The following is a 16,547-nucleotide window of genomic DNA, read 5'->3' on the forward strand; positions in this document are numbered from 1 at the left end:
ATAGATGACAAACGGAATCTTGGCAATGCCTATGGATCATCGAATCATATGACCCATCTTTGCAATCTATACGGGTATTAGCCATTGTAGTCTCGAATTGGGAAAGGGCGCAATACAAACCTTTGTCCGGAGATAACCCTCGACCTCTGTGCTCTTAATGCCTGTCTTCCCACCGGTACTCCATGCCAGGGGAATCATTGCTACTCTCTCCTTGACCACCACCTCTCTCTTGGGACCCTCGACAGCCCGGACCTTGTCTGGGTTGTTCGTAAGTAGTCGGATTCCATGAGGATTGGAGTCCTCTCCCAGGCCCAAGTCGGCCAACATGGCAGTAGCCAAGCCGTAGCTTCGTCCATCGGCAGGGTGACGTAGAAACAAGTTGGCCTCTACAGTGTCGGATCCCAGATCCTGAAGATTATAGGCTTTTAGTTTCTCCCCCAGACCGATTCCACGACCTTCTTGTCGTAAATAAATTATAACGCCACCCGAAGCATTGGATGGCACGGACAAGCCTTGTTGCGTCGCAAGTTCGGATAACGTCTCGATCGGAAGGGACATTAAACGCGCAGCCTCATCCAATTGCTCGCCGCAGTCGCAGCGTGCCGACCAGGCTGTTTCGCCCGTGTAGCATTCCGAATGGATTCTCACTAACGGCGCCTGGCTGAGGCTGCCCTGCAAAGCCGCTGGCGAAGTCGACGATGCTGACGATGGAGGCGGAGACGATCCTGATTCCGATGAATCGTCCGCAATGTCGGTCGCTGAACCTTCTGCCGCTGTTGTGTGCTCGGGATCATACCAGCTGCTTACACGGCCCGGATGCAGTCGGCCGACATATGCACCACGGATCATCCGGTCCATTTCCGTCTCTCCTGGGCGAACTTGATCCAAGCTTCGACTGCGAATGCTGTTCCCAAACACAATCGCCAGATGTTCTTTGTTGTCAATGTCATTATGGTATAGGTGGAGGAACATCTCGGTTCCGGTGGTGGTGGGGATCCGGGCGCGAACAATACACTCGACATTGGGCAGTCGGGGGAGAAGCTTCGGGTGCTTTGCGTGCATATGCATGCTCGTCAATCCGTTGCCGGGGAGTTGTTGGCTTTGCTGGAAGAGTTGCGACGAGTTCACGGTACCCCCAGGAGTCGCGGGCGGCGTAAAAGATGGCGAGAGCAAGGACGCAGGTACCCCAGGTGCCATCTCGATATGGTCATGTTCTGTGCTACTTGCAGGGCTGGCTCGGTCCTGGGGTAGGTCGGGTCTCTTACCGGCCGACTCCGCAGCGGGCAGGACGGGACTGAAGGAATCGATGCCATTGACCGCTTCACTCGAAGAAGTAGGCCGAAGTGATTGCGGAGAGAAAAAGCGAGAAACGTGAGAAGGTAGGTCGGCCATTGTGGGAGGAGGAAAGCGATGGGACAATGGATGGGAAAAGATGGCGACTGATAGAAGACGGGAGAAGGGACGGGGCCGGATACATATACCGGGGGGGGGAGCGCTTCAAGGCGAAGACGAACGAACAATCCGGGAAGAACGCCAGACGACGCAGCCCATCATTCCGTAAAGGAGACGATCTGGAACTTCATCAAACTGCCGCCAGACGGTTTCTGGTTGGTGGTGATAGGCGTCGTGGATTCGTCGTGGTGGTAATTCCCAGACTCCAGTGTCCAGTGTCTGGGAGGAGGCAAAGTCCAGCGCTTAGTCACCGGCAAGCGGCGGTTTCAAAGGTATTAGTCACCCAGAAGGGGGGGATGATCGGCGAGACGGTTTATTTGCCGCGGTTGTCTATATGAAGATAACCGATCTCATGGCCGAAAAGAGCTGAAGATGAATACCAATAAAGTTGAGATTGATGGAGACGCGTGGTTAGTTAGAGCTTGACATCCCGCACGTCAGGCTGTGCCGTCCGCATATCTCGGAGGTTTCATCAGTAGCATGGCAGTGGGGGGAGCGTGGTGTAAAGAGATCTCCAGGGGATTTCTGTTTCATCAATTTACGTTACGAAAGAGATATATGAACATAATGGTCTAGTATTAGAGGGGAGCAAGATGCGATGGAGAAGAGAAAAGCAAACAATTAGAGATGATATTCAATTCACAAGAGATAGAGTATTCCCAAGAGGACCGGTGTCGGTATGAGTTCTCTAGATCTACATTATCATCCGGTGTTCGGATCTCAAAATGTATTTGCATCCAACGATCAAGTCGGAGAAAAAAGAAGGGAAAAAAAAAAAAAAAAAAAGAAAAAGAAACAAACAAAAGATAAAGAAAAAGAAGAAAAAAGCAGTTTGGCTCACAAAAAGGGTATCATGGCTCAATCCTCCTGCCAGCCCAGGGCCTTTGTGGTTTCAAATTCGCCTCCAGAACGTCAAACAAAAAAGAAACGTGGGAAAGCGTGGGCTGGTATGGAGTAGAAGTAGGTCTATGCCGTAGGCGTCGTAACATCACTTTCCTGGAATCTCTAGGACAAAGCGTTTGTCCACTTCCATCTCCTTGTCATCTTCTTCACCCTCAAACTTGAGACGATAGACATCTTTCCTCGATCCCGTGACTTCCGCGCGGTAAAACGTAGTCGTATCGGGATATCGGGCCAACACTTGCTTCCCTGGCGGAAACAATGGCAGGGCCGATCCGATATGTGGGATTGGGATTAAAGAGGCTGCTGTTGTTTTGTAGACTGCGCCTTGTTCGCCATTCTCGTTTGGTTCGGGGTCCTGGACATCATACCTTTTTTTCTGCGGTCAAACAAAATATTCACTGGAGATAACGGAAAGGATCAAGCTAACATACCGTTTCTTGTGTCCGTCACCAGCAATATTTTTGATGATGCATTGTATCCCTTCTCCCTCGACACCTTGCTTGTTCTTATTATGCTTGAAAACAACTTCCGCGCCAATCACTAGGTGACCACTACGCTCCGCAATGGTGCCTTTGGTGCTTTCCGTCCCTTCTTCAATCTTAACAGCCACATTGTCTCGGACCTCACGATTATCACGGGTCTGAGTACTGGATACGCTACCGCTACGTGGAACAGTGCCCTTGATGCGGCTGGCCTTGTCCGACACAGACGGACCGGTGGGCCCGGGAGATTCTGTGGATGACCCATCCAGTTCATTGCGCTTCTTGCGCGACTTGGAAAGAGATGTGGCTCGATTGAGTGGTGCCTCCGCTTCCGAGGCCTGGCGTAGGGCAGTGAGAAGTCCCAGATTTTTGACCACGTCGCTGGGTTCGTCTAGCAGAATTGCTCTCTCTTCTTCACATAACTTGGCCATCTGTCGAAGGAGACTGTCCAGGTCGTTATGATCATTGAGGGTGGTCTCTGTAATTAATAGTTAACACATAAATTCATCTAAGTATCCCCAACCAAAAACAAATTTCTGAACAACCAATGCCAAGGCAAAAAATATGCCCACATAAGCTACGATAGCCTCAAGGCACATGAATATAAGAGAATAGATGAAACATAAAGCAAACTTACTGCCTGTCTCTTTGCCCATCCTTTCATTGAGAGTCGCAATCTGTTCTGCCAGAGATCTTTGCTTATCATTTTTCTCTTTGGACTTTCTCAGATCCTGTAGGATCTTGTTCCACATGTCAGTCTCCTCATTCGCCGCCAGCCCATTATCCCGGGGCAATGGGGGCCCTCGAGGACGATTCCGTGACATGGCCTCGGCCGCTGACCGTCTCGATTTTTTGCCGTTTCCAGCGCTTGCGACGGCAATTGAAGGCTGCGGCTCTCTTTTGAGTTTGAGCGCCTCCCACTCAAAAGCGGACACAATCTTCTGGCCAGCAGCGCTGCGTGTTCCGCGGGCTGCCCCCTGTCTCTGACTATGCGGACGGGGTTCCTTAACCTGAGGCTCTGATGCAGGAGCGAATTGCTTTTCAGAGCCAAACGCCTGTCCACTGCGTTGTTTGCGATGCTTTTGCCGCTGGTTCGGGCTCGGATTCTGAGTTTGATATTGATACAGAGACCGCGTATTGTCCGGCAGCTGTTCTTGGGATGGCGGTTGACCCCCAGGCTGGCGGCTGTCCTGGCCAATGACACCTCTTGTCGCCCTCTTGGCAGTGTTTATCGCTTTATTATTGGGCGGTAGGCGCTTTGTGGGCCAGGCGACGGTGTTATTGGGCGAAGCCATGACAGTCACGTGCGGCGGATAGATTTCCGAAAGAGGAATGGAGGGGTTGTGGTGGGAGAAACAGTAAAACGGCGATCAAGAAGAGGACAACCTTCAACCAGTCACGAGGATTCGAAGAAGAAAAGAAAACAAGGAAGAAGAAAGACAGAGCGACATCAGCGACAAAGAAAGGGAACTCTACGGGCGCCAGAGATATCTTCTACTGGCCACGTCCTTTATCTACAGCTTGCATTCACTCATCTTCAAGCCATTACTCAGATTCAACGGCCAACAATGCAGGTCCCATTGCTTCGTCTCCAGTGTGGTATGTGTTATAGATTCACTGGTGGTAGCTTTAGTGGCTGGAGACTAACTATACATGTCAATTGAATAGGTGTCAACAGCTATGACTGGGGTAAGAATGCTGGTTATCTCTCCATGGGGTCCCCGTACTGAATATCGTCATAGGCAAGATTGGCCAGGAGTCGGCTGCTGCCAGATTTGCAGCCACCACAGCTGCTCCGGACTTTTCGATACAGGCAGAGAAGCCTTATGCTGAAGTGAGTTCAGGAAAAAATAATAAATAATGCCAATGGTTGACTGATGTCATTCTAGCTGTGGATGGGCACGCATCCTTCGCTTCCCTCCAAAGATGTTGAGACTCAGAGAACATTGTTGGACCTCGTCCAGGATAACCAGGCGTTGATCTCCACTGAGGTCAGCGAGCGATATGGTGGAAAGCTTCCGTTCCTCTTCAAGGTGCTTTCTATCCAGAAAGCTCTGAGTATCCAAGCGCACCCGAACAAGAAATTGGCGGAGCAACTCCACGCCAAAGATTCCCGAAACTACCCTGGTAAGCTTACTTTTACCAATACCTTTTGCTCCATTTCTAAGCAACGGCCTCTAGATGACAACCACAAACCGGAAATGACTATCGCCGTTACGGCGTTTGAAGGACTGTGTGGCTTCCGTCCGTTGGCAGAGATCGTCTACTTCCTTAACGCTCTGAAGCCGCTTCGGGAGCTTGTGGGTGAAGAGGCGGCCAGCCAGTTCGAGAACGCTGTCAAAGGAGCAGAAGACTCCGAAGACTCCGACGTTAAGCAGAAGAACAAAGACGCATTGCGCGCTGTCTTTAATACGTTGATGGAGTCGACCCCGGAGAAGATCGAGGCAGCTACAAAGGACATCATTGCCGCTGCTGAGATCTCCCCAGAAACATTTGCTGCTTCGGATGGCTTCCTCGTGAGCAGCCCTAGCAGTCCCACAGAGCTGGCCGCCATTATCCGCCGTCTCAATGGCCAATTCCCCAACGACATTGGGCTGTTTGTGTTCTTTTTCCTCAACTTCGTCGCCATGGAGCCCGGTGAGGCCATGTTCCTGAAAGCTGACGACATTCATGCATACATCTCCGGAGATATCATTGAATGCATGGCATCCTCTGACAACGTTGTGCGCGCTGGTTTCACTCCCAAGTTCAAGGACGTGGAGACTCTTACAAACATGTTGACCTACTCATACGCACCGATCGAGGAACAGAAACTGGAGCCTGTTGATTATCCGTATGCCGTGCTGAATGTGCCAGCGTACTCAAGCGGATCGTCCTGTGTTCTCTACAATCCTCCGATCGAGGAATTCAGTGTGGTGAAGACTGACCTGAACAGAACGGGAGCTAAGGCGACCTTTGATGGACTTGCTGGGCCCAGTATCCTGATCTGCACAGGCGGACAGGGCCAGATCCGGGTTGCGAACAAGACGGAGGAAATCAAGGAGGGATATGTGTTTTTCATCGGAGCGACTGCTGAGTGTATCGTTGAGAACACCGATGGAGGGGAGGAGGACGAAAAAGTCTTCACTACCTTCAGGGCATTCTGCGATTTAACGGGCAAGGAAGACATGGCGAACGGCAATTAGTGGGAGTAGGCACAAATGTAATATCAGTGTCCATGGAATACTATGTTCAATAATCACAGATCATGTCTGCACTTTACGCTTGTGGAGCATGTATAAACAAAGCCAAGCGAATAATAAACGAGGGTCAATGAATCATGCATTGCTGCTAAGGATCGGCAACAACCGAGGTCAATCAGCTTTCTCCTCATTTCGCCATCTCAGAACGCTGACTGCACTAGGCAAAAGGCTAAGGTATACATGCGCCCATTTAATGCGAGGGTACCCTCTCTCCATATTAAGATGTCATCAACCTCTCCTCCCTCAGAAACACCTCACCACTACCATCCATATCAATGAACAAACCATCCTCATCTCCAGGTCTCTCCCTCTGGGAGAAGATCGATCTCTTCCCCGCTCTTCTCTCCATCCTCACCTCGACCCTCTACGGCTCTGTTACGGGCTTGTTTCGAGGCAAGAACGGCACAAGCACCTATCGTCTCCATCTCTTCCGTCAGTTTCTACATACGTGCCTTCAGCGGTTGTCGTTGAAACAGACTCAGTAAGTTCTCTATCGTTTACTGACCCTGTCTGAATGAAATGGTTGACATAGTCGTAGATATTTGACCCCACCCACGAACAAGAGCTATGAGGACTGGTCTATCAGGGAGCAAGTCCAGCCGGTTACAATCTCTTTAAACCACGGCGCCTTTGGCCACTGGGTCGGTAAGAAGAATGCCAAAAAGGTGGTGGTTTATTATCACGGTACGTCCCTGCTCTCTCTCTCTCTCTCTTACCTTGACAGAATATATATCTAACTCCGTACTTGTCGTATAGGAGGCGGCTTCGCACTCCCCGGCACACCTGAACATTTCGCCTTCTTCACAGAGATCCTCAACTCTCTCAACACAACGGGTGACAACATCGCCTTTTTCTTCCTTACCTACACCTTGACCCCGAACGCCGTGTATCCAACTCAACTCACTCAAGCGGTCGATGCCCTGCGTTATATCCTCACCACCCGCAAGCCATCCGACGTTTTTCTCGGTGGTGACTCCGCCGGCGGGAACCTCGCTCTCACTGTCCTTACGCATACCGCCCATCCGCACCCTGAAATCGAACCCCTCCCCATCTCCGACGATGATGAGAATGGGTCGCTAGCAGGCGTGTTCGCCATTGCGCCCTGGATTTCTTTCCGCACAGACTGGCCCTCGCTCAAATCAAACCATTACAGCGATATCATCTCGGCTGCAAACCTGGACAAATGGTCCTCCGGTTACTTGGATGCGCGCAACGGTGAGGGTGATCCCTGGAGCGAGCCGTTGTCAGCGCCTGCGGGGTGGTGGAGGGATGTCAGGGCGAAGGCGCTGTTGGTTACGGCTGGCGGGGATGAGATTTTGCTCTCGTCTATCGAGACGTTTGTGGATAAGGTGCGGTCGTCGGAGACTGAGGTTGAGTTTGTGGTTGGTGACAGGGAGACCCATGCGCCAATGATGTATGGCGGTGAAACAAATACACAGCAGGGAGCGGCGATAGAGAAGTGGTTGGCTGGTCAGATTAGCAGTTAATGAGGTATCTGGTATACGTTTGATTATTACACTAAGGATAGTTGCGCCGTCGTATCAATTCATTAAGTAACCCGGCAATCAATGTGGTATATCTATAACAAATGCGAATCGCAGAAAATTATCAAGACAGAATTCACGAAGACACCCGCGGAGAATACTTGGCAGCCGTCATATCAAAAAGCTCGCTCTTCTCTTGAATATCGGACAAAAGGGTATGCGATGGCTGAACCTGCTGAAGACGTCTGCGAAACAGTTAGTCTAAGATGCTCGGGGAGAGAGGGTGAGAAAAAGGGAACATACGACTCCAACTCCTCAGTCGGCTTCCCAGCCAACACATTCAACACAATCGTGTTGGCAATCAACTCCACATCATCGGGGTATTTCTCCAGAGCAGCCGACAGCGCAGCCTCAGCCTCGGGGATCCGTCCCAGGTGCAATTCCGCGACGGCCTGACCGACAGTCGACAGCGCAGCAGTAGTACTAGGGGCGGCTGCGAGTTCTTCGTAGACATAGAATGCGGATTGGTATTGTTCGCCGCCCTGTACGGAAGAGTAATCATGATTAGAACCGAACCGCTCAAACCCATAGGGAAAAGGGATAACGTACAACTCTCATTCCAACCCACGACTCAGCCAGATTCACCAAAAGCGAATCCTGAGCCCAGCGCTTCGCAGCCTGCACTTCCTTAATTGCCAAATCGGTCCGGTTCTGTTGTAGATGGATCTGAACGATCAAAGCGACCCTATACCCAATTAGCCCCCTCTCACCCTCCAATAACGCAAGGAAGAAAAGACTCACGCCTCAAGACTCCCCTGATGCATACTCAAAACCCCCAACGCCTCATCCTCCTTCCCCGATGCCGCCAACACCGTCCCAGCACAAACCAGCACACTAGCATTCTCCGAATATTTCTCAACAAGCTTCTGCGCGCCCTTCACCGCACTCTCCTCGTCGCCCGCCGCATGCTGCGCCAGCGCCTTCACAGCAGCGAGGTCCGGGGTGTCATCTTCGGTCTGGATTTCGGCGAGGACTTGGTCGGACTGGCCGAGGGCGATTTTGGCGCGGAGTTGCAGGACGCGGGCGGGGAGGTGGTTTTCGGGGGAGAGCGCGGAGGTGTCGAAGTCGAGGACGGATTGGTATTGGCCTTGGTGGAAGGCGCTGTGGATGTTGATGAGTTCTGGTTGGTGGTGGTTAGTTGGCTATGTGTACGGAGTACGGGGGATGGGGTTGAAGGAGGGGTTGGTTTATTGGGTTTGGGGGAGACATACCACCCTCTGCTGAGAAAGGATCCATGACTGCGGTTAATTGATTATGGCTGTAGTGTTGAGCAAAAAGTATTTGGTCTGGGGTATCGTCGTTCCTGAGATGGTTGATGGGCGAGAAGCGTCACGTTGCCTTTTGGGACCGCTTCGGGAAGGTTGACCGAGGCGGTCAGTCTGGCAGGTCAACCGGACTATGTCACGATTATACAAGTCTACATGGTATAGATGAACAAAATCGAATTCAAATCAATTTATATAGTATGCACAAAAGATACATGAACATGCAATATCGTCAAATTTCGTTATATCCCGAAAATGGTCCAACAATCCGAGTAGCATCAAGCTACTACAACCTAATCATACAACATAAGAACAGAGAACAGTAACATGATCTGATATAAAAGCGCGATCCAGTCGCGCGTGATCATATTAATAACACAAGTAGCAGAAAGTATAAAGACCGACATGACTCCTGAACCATGGCCGGGGCGAGATGTGTTCTCAGAAACCCAGTAAACGAGAGCAGGATAACTCGAACACGAAATCTCGCCATGAGGAGCGTGTATATATTCACGCCCTCTATATGTATGAAATCCACCGCTATGCATATTTGACAATGCAACCCATTTTTTCCTTGGTGACTCCCACAAATGCTGTTCATCCTGACCGATTCCCTTGAACCAACCTGATGACCGAAATCCCATACCCGAAATAAACATAACATATGCAACGAAGGTATAACTCGAGCAAGACAAAGGAGATGCAAACATATGGTATCGCCAGACAGGTATAGTAAAGCAGGGAAGAAGAAGTAGAAAACAGATGGCAGTAAAAGGAAATCCAACGGTATTCTATGGGAGTGAAAAACACTCCATGCATAGCCCGTTGGTAACAGAATGAACAAAAATATAACAAGATGTTGTCAAATGCCATGGCTTTCAAGAACCCATGAGTGACCGCAACGCGCCATAAGCTCCCATGAAGAAAGAAATGAAAAACAAATCAAAAACGCCGCTCCTTTTATTTGCACATGGTTGGATATGAGAGAAGATGAGTCGTGATAATCGAAAACAGTAAATCAAAGAGTAAAATGAAAATGATGAAAGAAAAGGACAAAACGAGAGATAGATGGCTACCCGCACGTCTATGATAGAGGCAGCGACGATGTCGTCGATGTGGCAGAAACGGTAGGGGTTAAGACTGGAGAAGTAGTGTATCTGTCTTCCGGACTTGCTAGAGACTCGCTGCCCTTCTCCGACTGTTGATCCCGATCCCGTTCAGTGGAGGTACCGCGTTTGAAGACGGTTTGGCTGATTTGTCGGAGAATACCCATTCTCTCGGCCCTGAGTTCCTCGACCTCTAGCCGTGGAACAGGGACGGGCTCCTTTTTGGTGATCTTGCAGAAGAGGGTCGAGAAGAGGAACTGATCACCACTGCCGTCATATAACGGCAAGTATCGGTAGCCCTGAGACAAGCTGCTAAGCTTCGCGGTGAAGGTGGCCAACTGGACACTGTTGTTGCCAGGTGTGCGTCCATCGACGGAGCTCCAGACGACCCAGCGGACGAACACCAAGTCGGGATACTTTGTCTCAAGCGACAGCTTGAAACGATCGTTGAAGATGGGGTTGTAACCATTGCTTTGTTCAATTTTAGTGCGCCGCCTATGCGGGAACCCGAGTCCAGAAATGCCGTTGCGCGCAGAAGCATTCATGCCTCCTTCTCCAACAACCAGGCTCTGGCCACGGTCATCAGCACTGAACATTTCGATCTCGACGTATGGGTTGATGTTATCATCGGGTCCGATGCTGCTTGGGCGAGGTAGTTGTTGAGCCGAAATCACGTCAACCGAGAACTCGACACGCTTCCGTTCGGTTTTCAGCTTCTTCTCTGCATCGAATGGGTCGGAGACGCGGAGACTCTCTGGCTTTAGAATATACCCCATGCGGTCGGTGCCCGCAGCAAACATGGCTTGGTTCAACTGCATACCAATGTCGTACGTTTGCCAATTGAGAGCCGCCATTTGCACACCGCGCCGCCAAAACTTGAGAGGATCAAAGTTGGAAGATCGCAAGCGGAAACCGGATGGATAGACTCGCGTCAAGTATTTTCGGTTGTGCTTTTCAAACATGACCTTGTTTTCGTGTTCACGGCAAATGCCTTCGAATGACCGTTCAGCAAAGGAGTACACGTGGTTGTAGCGCTGGCTGTCAACAGATGTGAAGCTGTGCCATTTGTAACCTTTGGTGTAAATACCCAAGTCCGAGAGAGGTTTGGTGATCTTGCTCTTCTGGCGTCGTTTCTTGTCTTGTGACATGGACATAAAAGCACTATCGCTGTCATCAGTGGCACTGCTCATGCTCGTTGTTGTGAGCGACCGTCTTTCTTGTGTTATCATGGGACCTGGTCCATCGGGTTGAATGGTGTGAGAGCTGGAAAGAGGGGGAAGGCCAGCGGGCATATGAATATCGGCTGCTGATGGACGCAGGAAAGGTGAACTCGAACTGCGCTTCCGTCCCGTGGTAGGTGAAGTGGCAACGGTTGTAGCTGTGGAGGAGGGTGCCGAATCTTGTCGCATACCCCCTTCAATCTCATCACACGTCTTGACTTTGACCAAAATCCGACCCTTCAGTTCTTCAGGCGATGGCAGAACAAAGGCCTTCGCAATCAGAGGCTCAAGAACGAGCTTTTCTTTGAAGGCATCCTTCATGATTTTCACCATTGCCAGCTGTTGGTCTGGATTGCAGTGAACTTCGAGGGACAGAATAACGGGGAAATCGCAGGCCACGAACGCATAACGGTTAATGACAGAGATGCAATCCGCAAACAGAACGCTGGTGGTCATTGTCCTGCCGTGCGATACGATCGGTCGGCCATCGGCACCGTCCCAGCAATCAATCTCTACACAACGACAACCCTGCGTCAACGCGGTGATATATGCCTCGGTACTGGACGCTCCAGCCACTTGACGTCCCAAAAGGTAGGTGTTGTGTGAGCTTGAGATGAAATACTCGTTTAGAGGCCGATCGAATCTCGATTGGGGTGGTTTGGACGCATAGATGCCATTGCAAGCCGATGTGATGTAAGAAGAGAAAGCGTCCAGACCCATTCGCGGCGGTGCCTGGGTCACCGGGGATTCGGGAACATTGGGGCCACGCGGCTTCGGTTTCCGAACGAACTTCTCGAAGATCGAAACCCAATGAGCACAATCTGAGTCAACATCTTCCCTCTGTTCGTTGCGCAAGAAGGACAGGAATTCGTCAACGGTAAGGCCAGCCTTATGGTCTGCAGCCTGGGCTTTGTAGATCTCCTTGGTATCTTTTCTCTCTTTTAGCCGCTTAAGGAAGTCTTTGAACTCGATAAAGTTCAGTCTCCCTTTCTGGCCAGCGTCCGCTTTGGAGAATTGGGCCCTAAGCATGTTCTTGGAGCAGTTGATGTGCAAACTGCGACACACGCTCTCAACAGCACCAAAATTGAGGCTTTCTTCCTCATCAGGCTTGATGCCCTGTGCGAAGATCCTCGACATCTCACGCTGCCAGTGAGCCTTCAGAACCGCCTCGCTCTGGCTGGAACCAGCCAAGCCAGCCATGAGGCCAATTCTGTATCGCGAAATGTGCTCCAAAGTGGAGGTCCAAAGCTCAAGAATGCGGCGGTTTGGAGCGATTAAATGCAATGTTTTGACTGTACGGCCTTTAGACCGTTCAGAATCGGAAATGATGATCGTGAACCAGCGGCTTTCCGCATCTTCTGAGACCTGATGTTCTTCACGGTAGTTGCGGGCATCCGGTCCGACGCGTATCTCCTTCATGTCGTCGATGTAGAACCGCTTAGTTGGGTTGGAGACATCCCAGTAAACCTTGGCGGTGTCGAGGTCCAGAAAGAACTGCACCTGCTTCCGCCGTTTCTTGGTTACTTTCGTCAACAAGGTACCGCGCTGGATGGCTGGATCGGCCTTTGGGGCGGCCACGCCGCCATCAGGAGTGGACAGTATATCTTCATTAGAAAGACTGCACGGTTCGGTTCCGCGCCAGGCACCCAGAGAATCGAGGGCCTCCATGCTGTCATCCTCATTGCTCGAATCAAGGGCGCTTTCCCGACCTTGTGTGCTGGTTTTACTGTCCCTGCGACGACGCATTATGACGGGACCGGAGCTGCGGTCACGCTTCTCATTTTGGGAAGCCGATGCCCTCCTCCGCGTGAGTTTATTGGCTGCACCCCGAGATATACGACGCATCAAGCCGGGACCTTTGAACGGATTGGGAATAACGGTGTCACTTGAGGCATTGGCATTGTCTGTCATCATAGATTCACCGAGTTCGAAAGGACCTGGGTTGGCGAGTGGGTAAGAAGGAATACGACAGCAAGGCCCGTCTGTGGTAGTCTGCAGGGGGGTACCGGAGGGACTAGAAGCATTGGAAGGAACGTAGGTAGGAAACAAGGAGTTCGGAGTGGTCGCAAGAGGTGATATGCGAGTAGGAGCCGAAGCAGGAGCCGGAGCTAGCGGAAGAGATGTGATGACACGAGGGAGTTTTGTATGCTTGAGTTTCGGGATGGATGGAACTTTTGAATTCGGTTGAGTCTCGCCATTCAGGGCGGACGGCGAGGCAGCAGCGTAAGCCATGTTGATAAACTATACACTCGACTGCAAAACGCGGGGTTAAGAATGCGATTGAAACCGTGTCAATGGCTTTGAGTCACCTGGACTCTGTGACACAAGACAGATGAGGTAGTCGCTAACGTGATAAAATTCAATATGAGCCGAGGGAGAGTAAGAAAGGGAAAGTGTGTTGACTGTTGTGATAGGCGCAAGAAGAATGAAGAGCCACGTCCTTAACGGAATTGCACAGGTCTTGTTCTCTGCATCTTGGCCTGCCTTTGATGCTATGCGGAGAGCCCTGCGGGAGAGCGCTCGCGGAAAGGAAAGAGAGCAGGCGTTCCTGAAGAGCAGTTGGAAACGGGCACAGGTGCTGTGTGACAGCGAGGTTTCACGAGGTGGCCTGACCTCGCACGAATCGAGAGAATAGGCCACTTGCGACAATAGTTGGAATGAAAGGCTGTTCAGCTCATCAAAAGGGAAGGAGGAGCCACGACACTGACTGGGAAATATCCCGAGTCCGTTTGCTTATTTCCCGCACGGTCGACTGAGCCTTGCGTCTTTTATATATCGATTTTCCTGTTGCGCGTCGTTTTTTTCTTTGCCCGGCGCTTCCGTTTAAACCTCAATCAAGATTCCTTTCCGTTTCTCTGGATTACCCCTCTTCAAATTGTCGATCTTCTGACACGCGGGGAAAGCTGTGTTTCTGCAGGAAAACAGACAGCCAAGACGCACAGAAACAGATAGACTGGGTGGGTTGCAGCGGACAGTCCGGTTGACTGGAACTCGTCGGAAAGGCGGAGGAGAAAGACGGAGAAAGTACCGGGTTGCACGCAGATTTCAAAAGACCGTATGGTTCCTGTACTGTACAAATGCTTTGTTATCAATGGGATGCCCTTGTCCGGGGATGTGCATATATGTATATGAGGGGGGCTTGTAAGGATAAGCGCGTATTCCCAACAAGGCAGACCATAAGGCACCGTGCGGGAAATGCGACGGAGCACGCGGAGAGATACGCACACACACACACACACACACACACACACACACACACACACACACACACACACACACACACACACACACACACACACACACACACACACACACACACTCACTCACTCACTCACTCACTCACTCACTCTCACACACAGGCAGACGGATAGATAGGAAGGCTGAGAGGGAAAGATAGAGAGGGCTATGATCGCACCAAGACGAATCGGCCCCGACGGCAGACAGGGCGCGTGCAGAAGGATGGAATGACCTGCCTGCCAACACACCGTAGAGTGTAAGACGCACGCGGTCCAAAGCGGAAACAAGGAAGGCAAGGAAACGAGAAAGAGTCGGCGATTGGACCGAGGTTGGGCAAAAGAAGGCTGGCTGGTTATGTCGGAAGTTGCTGCACTATTACGTGGGAGGAGAACCTGCAGCGGTAGCAAAACGGATTGACAGTGATCATGCGACGGAAGGAGAGGATGGTGGAATGTTTCGCGAAAATGTCATATAGATGCAATGAGATGATAAGAGAAAGCAATGAGGAAATTGACTGTAGGAAAAGTGAGAGAAAATATACTTGAAGGAAAGAAATCCGTGGCAGGAGTCAGAGAAAAAGAACAGGCATGAATAGGCATTGGTGGGTGGAGGGTAGAAAAAAGACGCCGTTTCGATGGAAATTGGAAGGAAAAGAGAAAGAAAAGCTGGGGTGGGCCCCCTGACGTACGGAGCAGTTACGGAGTATGTATGTACTTGTATGTATGTAATATGTATTTTGAATGTATATAATTTTTATGTACGTAATGAAATATGCATGAAACAAGTAGCAGTATGATAATTACCTGTCAATTGTTGCCCTTCCCAGTTGCCGCTGGAACTAAAAGTCTGGACACGCGATGATGACAGTGTGCCATAAGAATGATGATATTTTCAAACTATTGGACGATCTGGAACTTTGCTGGCAAGTTCGAGAAATCCGCCCTGACATCCCTGGAAAACCAAGAAAAGGAGAACGGGCGAAGGGAATGAATGCTTCCTGAAACCGATGGCATTTGCTCTCAGTACTCCAGCGAGGACAACAGAATAATTGCCCCTTTTCTGACACTAAAGCTGCTAATTAAGGGTGATAAAATTACGGAGAATTACCTGACATACTTTACATACCTGACATACCTGACATACCGTATCGATGGACGACCCCACGATCTGCCGTTCCATTGGACGATCATTCCTGGGGCAGAAAAAGGATCATGTCACTGTCAATCTCACAGCCAGAAGAGGGCTGAGACGCTGTTTCACTTTTTTCTATCTGGGTTCTGTGGGCAATAATGATCAACATACCCCCCTGCGAAACTATCGACCCGTATCACACCATTTATTCTTTTTCCTACAATGTAATTTTTCTTACAAAATAGTAATAATAATAAAAAAGATAGGAGGTCTAGGTAAAAAAGTAACATCTGTGATGACAGTGGGATAAAATAATAATGGAGCCTGGTGGTTTTTCTTTTTGTTGTTTTCCCCACTCTTTAGGGCTGTACCGTGATAATTACCTAAATACGAACGTGCTTGTAACCGCTGGTAATTGTGCATGTAAAATACATCATCATTATTCAGGGATTCCTCACTGTTCCCGACACAGTGGTTAGTGCCTGGGGGCCTTGCTCTGTACACCAAGTAAACTTTCGTGTATTGTCCAACGTTAAGCCAGGGCCAATAATCAGCAGCATATTTCCGAATCGATCACCCTTTGTGCTGTTTGAGCTGGGATCATCCAGTCCGTGGCGGATTAGCGGCAAAGCATGAGTCAAATGACTTCCTGTTAGGGCAAAGGGGAAAGTTTCATATTCTGTGGAGAAGGGATCTCCACAACGCTTGAGCAGTATGGACTACAAGTGCCATAGTACGAAGTACGTCATTATATGAGTCTTATTGGGAGATTGGGCGGCTACATCTGGGTGTACGAGACGGGTGAGGTCCTTCTTGAAATGCAAGTAATCATGTGATAGGACAGAGAGGGCAACTGCTCGCGTCTTCTTCCTCCTACGGTCCGATTTCTCCCCAACTTCTCCTTTTCGCCATCACTCTATCTCTTCAAGAAAGTCAATCAATTCGCGCATCTCCTGGCTTAACGC

The 16,547-nt window shown here is 50.3% G+C and overlaps 6 protein-coding genes across 6 annotated transcripts; 2 read left to right on the forward strand and 4 right to left on the reverse strand.

Annotated features, from left to right (window-relative positions):
- Positions 1–36: 36 nt before the first annotated feature.
- ASPGLDRAFT_133865 (GTP cyclohydrolase II) lies at positions 37–1,392 on the reverse strand (the record flags this gene model as incomplete). Its single annotated transcript, XM_022541248.1, has 2 exons — positions 37–66; positions 121–1,392. The coding sequence occupies 2 exons, from the start codon at positions 1,390–1,392 to the stop codon at positions 37–39; spliced, it is 1,302 nt and encodes a 433-aa protein (XP_022397591.1).
- A 1,048-nt stretch (positions 1,393–2,440) lies between these two features.
- Positions 2,441–4,132, reverse strand: ASPGLDRAFT_133676 (SAGA-associated factor 29 family protein; the record flags this gene model as incomplete). Its single annotated transcript, XM_022541232.1, has 3 exons — positions 2,441–2,723; positions 2,787–3,315; positions 3,475–4,132. The coding sequence occupies 3 exons, from the start codon at positions 4,130–4,132 to the stop codon at positions 2,441–2,443; spliced, it is 1,470 nt and encodes a 489-aa protein (XP_022397592.1).
- Positions 4,133–4,405: 273 nt separating this feature from the next.
- pmi1 (mannose-6-phosphate isomerase pmi1) lies at positions 4,406–6,022 on the forward strand (the record flags this gene model as incomplete). Its single annotated transcript, XM_022541221.1, has 5 exons — positions 4,406–4,436; positions 4,506–4,526; positions 4,580–4,671; positions 4,727–4,964; positions 5,019–6,022. The coding sequence occupies 5 exons, from the start codon at positions 4,406–4,408 to the stop codon at positions 6,020–6,022; spliced, it is 1,386 nt and encodes a 461-aa protein (XP_022397593.1).
- Positions 6,023–6,172: 150 nt separating this feature from the next.
- On the forward strand, positions 6,173–7,633 carry ASPGLDRAFT_799305 (putative 6-hexanolactone hydrolase). Its single transcript, XM_022550042.1, has 3 exons — positions 6,173–6,560; positions 6,618–6,763; positions 6,836–7,633. Exons 1-3 carry the CDS (start codon positions 6,355–6,357, stop codon positions 7,564–7,566), a joined length of 1,083 nt encoding a protein of 360 aa, XP_022397594.1. The 5' UTR covers positions 6,173–6,354; the 3' UTR covers positions 7,567–7,633.
- A 66-nt stretch (positions 7,634–7,699) lies between these two features.
- ASPGLDRAFT_68999 (putative Coatomer subunit epsilon) lies at positions 7,700–8,859 on the reverse strand (the record flags this gene model as incomplete). Its single annotated transcript, XM_022549318.1, has 5 exons — positions 7,700–7,808; positions 7,867–8,105; positions 8,173–8,308; positions 8,365–8,743; positions 8,835–8,859. 5 exons carry the CDS (start codon positions 8,857–8,859, stop codon positions 7,700–7,702), a joined length of 888 nt encoding a protein of 295 aa, XP_022397595.1.
- Positions 8,860–9,752: 893 nt separating this feature from the next.
- Positions 9,753–13,542, reverse strand: ASPGLDRAFT_799676 (putative 1-phosphatidylinositol-4,5-bisphosphate phosphodiesterase Plc1). The gene is made up of 3 exons (XM_022550045.1): positions 13,221–13,542; positions 9,986–13,151; positions 9,753–9,928 (listed from the first exon to the last, which is right to left on the reverse strand). The coding sequence occupies exons 1-3, from the start codon at positions 13,444–13,446 to the stop codon at positions 9,907–9,909; spliced, it is 3,414 nt and encodes a 1,137-aa protein (XP_022397596.1). The 5' UTR covers positions 13,447–13,542; the 3' UTR covers positions 9,753–9,906.
- Between the last annotated feature and the right edge of the window lie 3,005 nt (positions 13,543–16,547).

This window comes from Aspergillus glaucus (genome assembly GCF_001890805.1).
Source record: "Aspergillus glaucus CBS 516.65 unplaced genomic scaffold ASPGLscaffold_21, whole genome shotgun sequence".
Classification (NCBI taxonomy): domain Eukaryota; kingdom Fungi; phylum Ascomycota; class Eurotiomycetes; order Eurotiales; family Aspergillaceae; genus Aspergillus; species Aspergillus glaucus.

Coding starts and splice junctions, on each gene's coding strand:
- ASPGLDRAFT_799305 (XM_022550042.1), top strand. CDS start 6,355: ATGAACAAACCATCCTCATCTCCAGGTCTCTCCCTCTGGGAGAAGATC. Junction 6,561..6,617: donor TTGTCGTTGAAACAGACTCA/GTAAGTTCTCTA, acceptor ACATAGTCGTAG/ATATTTGACCCCACCCACGA. Junction 6,764..6,835: donor GGTGGTGGTTTATTATCACG/GTACGTCCCTGC, acceptor CTTGTCGTATAG/GAGGCGGCTTCGCACTCCCC.
- ASPGLDRAFT_799676 (XM_022550045.1), bottom strand. CDS start 13,446: ATGGCTTACGCTGCTGCCTCGCCGTCCGCCCTGAATGGCGAGACTCAA. Junction 13,152..13,220: donor CAATGCTTCTAGTCCCTCCG/GTACCCCCCTGC, acceptor TCGCCAACCCAG/GTCCTTTCGAACTCGGTGAA. Junction 9,929..9,985: donor ACATCGACGACATCGTCGCT/GCCTCTATCATA, acceptor CCTTTTCTTTCA/TCATTTTCATTTTACTCTTT.